Raw genomic sequence first — 4998 nt, forward strand, 5'->3', positions numbered from 1 at the left:
GGACAAACACTAGTGCAGAGGTCAACACTATCCCTTTCATCCTGGACTTAATATGGCAATCTCAGGTAAACCAGCTTCAGGATTCTCTATTGGATCTACATTCAGATCCTTTTGTGGATCCTCCGCAAATTCTTCGGGATCCTCTTGATCCATATGGTGAAATAGCTCCAAATAGAACTATGCATATGAGATTCTCCCTTTGGAGAGTCCTATAAATGGTGTGCTACTTCATTGAGGTATATCAGCAGCGATCAGACCAAAACCCAGATTCTATAATTATCTAGGATTTGAAACTCTTCTTATTCGAGTTTCCAGAACAATTGATCGAGCCGTCCAATAAGCCATCTGACTCGGTGAATCGGATCATACTCTATCTCCTCAATCGCCTCCCTCAGATCCTTCCGTCACACATTACGACGAGTTATCATATATATCATCCTCAGTATCTAGAATTGAAAATAATAATGTCAGTACTAAACCGACAAACTAGTAACAAAACCAATTCATTTCAACTCACACATATGCATAGAACCAATACACAGAATCTATAAGCAAATAAGAAAAATAAATTTTCTTTATTTGAGGAGTTCCAGTTGACTAACATCGATTAGGAAACTAGATCTTAAGCATTAGCTTATTCCCTTGTCCTCAATAGAACTAATCTAATTGAGATGCTCAGTTGTTATTATTTAACCTAAGTCCATTTAAGTGTAACTCAGATTTAATAATCAAACCAAGGTTTATTTGATCAGTACTAGCCCACACTACAAGAAAATTGGGATTCTACAACACTTAAAAGACAACGCTTTTTTTAAAACGCATTGTCTTTTTTTTTTTAACAACGCTGTTAGTGAAAAGCGTTGTCTATTTCATTTTTTTCTTATTAATAGACAACGCTTTTTTAAAAACCGTTGTCTATTAGTAATTTTTATTGGTCAAAGACAACGCTTTTTAAAAAATATTGTCTATTAGCCTTTTTTTTAGTGTCTACGACAACGATTTTTTTTAAGTATTGTCTTTTAAAAAGTTCTCATCTAAAAAGTGTTGCCTTTTTTAGGAGTAGATCAAAAACCCCTAGTTTCACTCACCCACCTATCTTCCGATCGAATCCCTCCGGAACTCTTCTCCCAACTCCTCATCTCACGCCGGCCTTCTCCATCCAACTCCTCCTCTCACACCCTCTCCTTCCAACTCCTCTCCGGCAAACATCTCTCCGGCGAACCCCTCTCCGCGAACCACTCCTCCGAACTCCTCTCCATCAAGACCGCGGGCAAAATGTTCTCACCTTATTCCTTCACCTCTTCATGCCCTAATCTCTTCGCCTCCGATCCGTCACCTCATTCACACTTCCTTCACAGATCCCGGAAAAGGGAGCGAGCTCACCAGCGGAAGGGGTCTCGACGGAAGGCTTCGGGCAGAGAAGGAAAGAACGCGCACGCGATCCCGACGAAGGAGAGCTCGGGAAAAAGGCAAGTTATGCGATTCCGGCGAAGGAGAGCTTGGGAAAAAGGCAAGTTTTCTTCCATTATAGATACAGATAGACATTCTAGGTATGTGTTTTCGGGTGTTTTTGGAGGTTCCGATGCCCTAGATCTGAAAACGAGTAATCGATCTAGTGATTTCATGAGTTAATTTGATGATTTTCTTCACAGATCTCTTCTGGGTGTTGATTTATGTTGCTGGATTTTCTCTCAAACTGTTGCCCTAATGCATGCTAATGTTTTTTTTCCGATGGGTTTGATGTAGTAGGTTGTTCGGTTTTCTTTTGTGTGAGCTATGGTTGTAGACGAATTCAAGGAGTGTGTGGTTCTTGTTTCTTGTAGTTCGGGGCTGGTTCTTTTGCAGATTCCGTTAGTTTTGTTCTTCAATGAATCAGTACAAGGTCTTTCTGTTGCTATTTGTCAAATTTGTTTACAATCAATTCTTCTTTGGTTATTTAAAAAAAAGAGTTGGGCGTGTATTGTTCTCTGTTCTATCCTATATATGTATTCTTATGTATTCATTAAATGGTAGATTGGTGTATACTATCCATAGAAATTTTGTACATGCTTGAATTGATTCTCAGATTTGGGTCTTGTGGTAGTGGAATGAGAATTTCTGTGATACCTTGACTGCTCGAATTGTGTATGATCTTCATATGAAATTAGTTGTAGAGATCTTGCAAGGATCATGTTCCAAATGTTTTGTTCTTGGGAAGTAGTAAGTGAAATTTTGTTTATATACCTGCTTAACATCACAACCTGGATTACTGCAAAATAAGTGCTTATCTTTAGAGCATACCTGTATTTGTCTTGTACCAATGTAGCATTAGTTTAGTTGTTTCCGATGGATGTATAATCTTTAGGTTTTGGTTTACTTGGGTATGGACTTAATGTATGGTGGGATGGGATTTTGTTGAGAAACTTGTTGTTGTTTCATATAACCTAAGGATGTTGAATCTGGGATTTTTGAATCTATGATGTTGTATACTGGTTGTGCTGGATTTTGGAATTGTGATGCTGGTATACTTGTTGAGTTGGTTTCTGGAGGTGAAAGGTTTGTATGCTAGTTAAGTTGGTTCTATTGTTTTCTTTAGATTGTAGAAGTAGTGCATGCCTCAACGAATTTGATTCACAAGTTTTGTTGTGTTGGTATCATGTTGTGATTGTTCTATTTTATATTATAATTGTTATTGTGGTTCTAGGTGCTTCCATTTAGGATTTAAATTTTAAATCTGAGTTTTCTGTGAAGCGTGGGGATAATTTCGTTTTTCTTTCTTTTTCTATTTGTTGTTGTTCTATACATGTTTAGTATGTGTTAAGTCCTCGTTTACTGTGAAAAACCAGTTATGCAACTGTCAAGAGTAAGGTACCATTTGTTGATGCATAAATAGTTTTTTTTAAGAATGATGTGAGTTCTTAAATTGTTATCTGTACAAATTGTTGTGGTTATAACCTATTGTTGTATATGTACTTTCTGTAATTGTAATGTATAAATTGTTCCTGTTGACTTTCATTAAATATTGAGATTTTGAACATTTTACATGCAGTGTCTTTTCAGATATTTTGAATGGTAAATGGAGATATTCAGAAACTCCAGCTAAACAGCTCAGATATGGATGATTATAGGAACAGCAACTACATGCTATGTGACACTGCATCCAAACTTCAAGGGTGTGACTGGAAAGTACTTTGACGAAGAACTTCGACGAAGAACTATTAAGAAGACTTTGGGATTTAAACGAGAAGATGGTTAAAGCCAATGAGTAAACAATATTCAAGTCAAGAGGATAAGTAGCATCTATCAAGATTCTTTAAGTTCATGCAATAAGATGTAGTCGATAGGAGTAGTTTTGAGTGTTTCCTAATTAAAATTCCTTTGTATGCAAGTAATTATGTTTGTTATAGAAGTGTAAGGATGATAATTTCTATATTGATCTTAGTTGTTTATTTAATAATATGTTGTTGATTGAAATAGATTTATTTTCATTTATCTTTTATTTGTCTTTGGTATTAAAAGACAATAATTTAAAACTTCTTATCTTTTACTTAAAAAATCAACGCTTTTTTATGCATTGTGAAGCTGTTGTCTTTGCTAAAAAAGACAATGCTTTTTATGCGTTGTCTTTAACAAAGACAATGCTTTTTATGTATTGTCTTTAACAAAGACAACGTTTTTTATGCGTTGTCTTTGTAAAAAATGACAACGCTTTTAAAGCGTTGCAAAAGCGTTGTCTTTGCTACAAACAACAACACTTTTAAAGCGTTGTCTTTGAGCAGACTTTTAACAACAGTGCTTTTAACAACGCTTTTTCAGCCACATAGACAACGCTTTTAAAGCGTTGTCTATTAGCTTTTTTCTTGTAGTGCCAATCGACAATTTGGCCCAATTTTGATCAAATATGACCTATTAGAACAAATCTAGCCCACTTGATTAAATCTGGAAAAGGTCCAGGCCAATTAGAATCAATGTTGTTTGATTATATCAAATTGATCTGGTTAAACCAACCAATGGTTTGAACCAGATTGGGGTCTAAAAGGACTAACTTAATCGGGTTAAACCAACTAATGATTTAAACTAAACCTCTATCTAACTTGACCAAATTGATCTAGCCAGACCAACCAATGGTTGCGACTATCTGGTCACCTATGACTTCATTCACTTGGTCATCCACAGGGGACTTCATTTTGTAATGATAGGTGGAAACTACGACTTGAAATAAGCTCAGAGCTAGTTGTCCTAGGATGACATTATAAGTAGATGTGGCATCGACCATTGTGAAGACAATAGTCTGAGTTCATTTCGAAGGTTTGTCTCCCCAAGACAGTGGGAGACTGATCTGCCTAAGTGACTTTGCCTCATGTCTAGTAAACTCGAACAACATCGTAGAGATTAGTTGTAGATCATGTCGGTTTATCTGTATCTAGTCAATGGCCTTATTATAAAGCACATTCACAGAGCTTCCTGTGTCAACGAAGATTCTCACCATGTTGTAATTAGCTATGACAACCCGTATTTCCAGTGTAACCTCATGGAGAGTAGTTACCCCTTCTAAGTCTAAGTGGCCAAAACTGATCGGAGGACCTGTCTCTGCCCAAAATTTTGTGATGATCCCAAAACTCTCAAGCCTTCAACCATGATCCTTCATAGCTCGGTTTGAGTCTCCATCAGTCAAGCCTCCCAAGATCATGTTAATGTTTCCTCAACACGAGGAATCTCCCTGAGCATCTTTGGGACTGGTTGTCTGCTGAAGTTGAGCTTGCTCTTGAGATCGAGACCTCCTTCTCAGAGTCGTGCCCCTTTGATGATTGATTCATAGATTCGATGATTCCCTTTGGTGATTGGTTTAGTGCTCCAAGTTCTCACCTTGGGCATATTGGACGGGTGATGACCGAGCTAGCCCTAGAGGTGATCTATGGGTAGATAGGCACTCCTTGGCTACACAACGGATTCCTATAGCATACTGTTGGCACTCATGGGTGAAGTGCCCATGAGTGAAAAGTGTGATATCGCTCCGAC

General features: G+C 37.4%; 1 protein-coding gene across 1 annotated transcript; it reads left to right on the top strand.

Moving 5' to 3' along the window:
• Positions 1-215: 215 nt before the first annotated feature.
• Positions 216-3348, top strand: LOC121990987 (proline-rich receptor-like protein kinase PERK2). Its single transcript, XM_042545024.1, has 4 exons — positions 216-236; positions 1079-1270; positions 1359-1510; positions 3029-3348. Exons 1-4 carry the CDS (start codon positions 216-218, stop codon positions 3099-3101), a joined length of 438 nt encoding a protein of 145 aa, XP_042400958.1. The 3' UTR covers positions 3102-3348.
• Positions 3349-4998: the final 1650 nt, after the last annotated feature.

This window comes from Zingiber officinale, chromosome 6B, assembly GCF_018446385.1.
Source record: "Zingiber officinale cultivar Zhangliang chromosome 6B, Zo_v1.1, whole genome shotgun sequence".
Taxonomy (NCBI): domain Eukaryota; kingdom Viridiplantae; phylum Streptophyta; class Magnoliopsida; order Zingiberales; family Zingiberaceae; genus Zingiber; species Zingiber officinale.

Excerpts from the sequence above, each read along its gene's own strand:
- LOC121990987 (XM_042545024.1), top strand. The coding sequence starts at position 216 with ATGGTGTGCTACTTCATTGAG. Across the intron at positions 1,271-1,358 it reads CCTCTCCATCAAGACCGCGG|ATCCCGGAAAAGGGAGCGAG; the intron begins GCAAAATGTTCT and ends CTTCCTTCACAG. Across the intron at positions 1,511-3,028 it reads AAGGAGAGCTTGGGAAAAAG|TGTCTTTTCAGATATTTTGA; the intron begins GCAAGTTTTCTT and ends TTTTACATGCAG.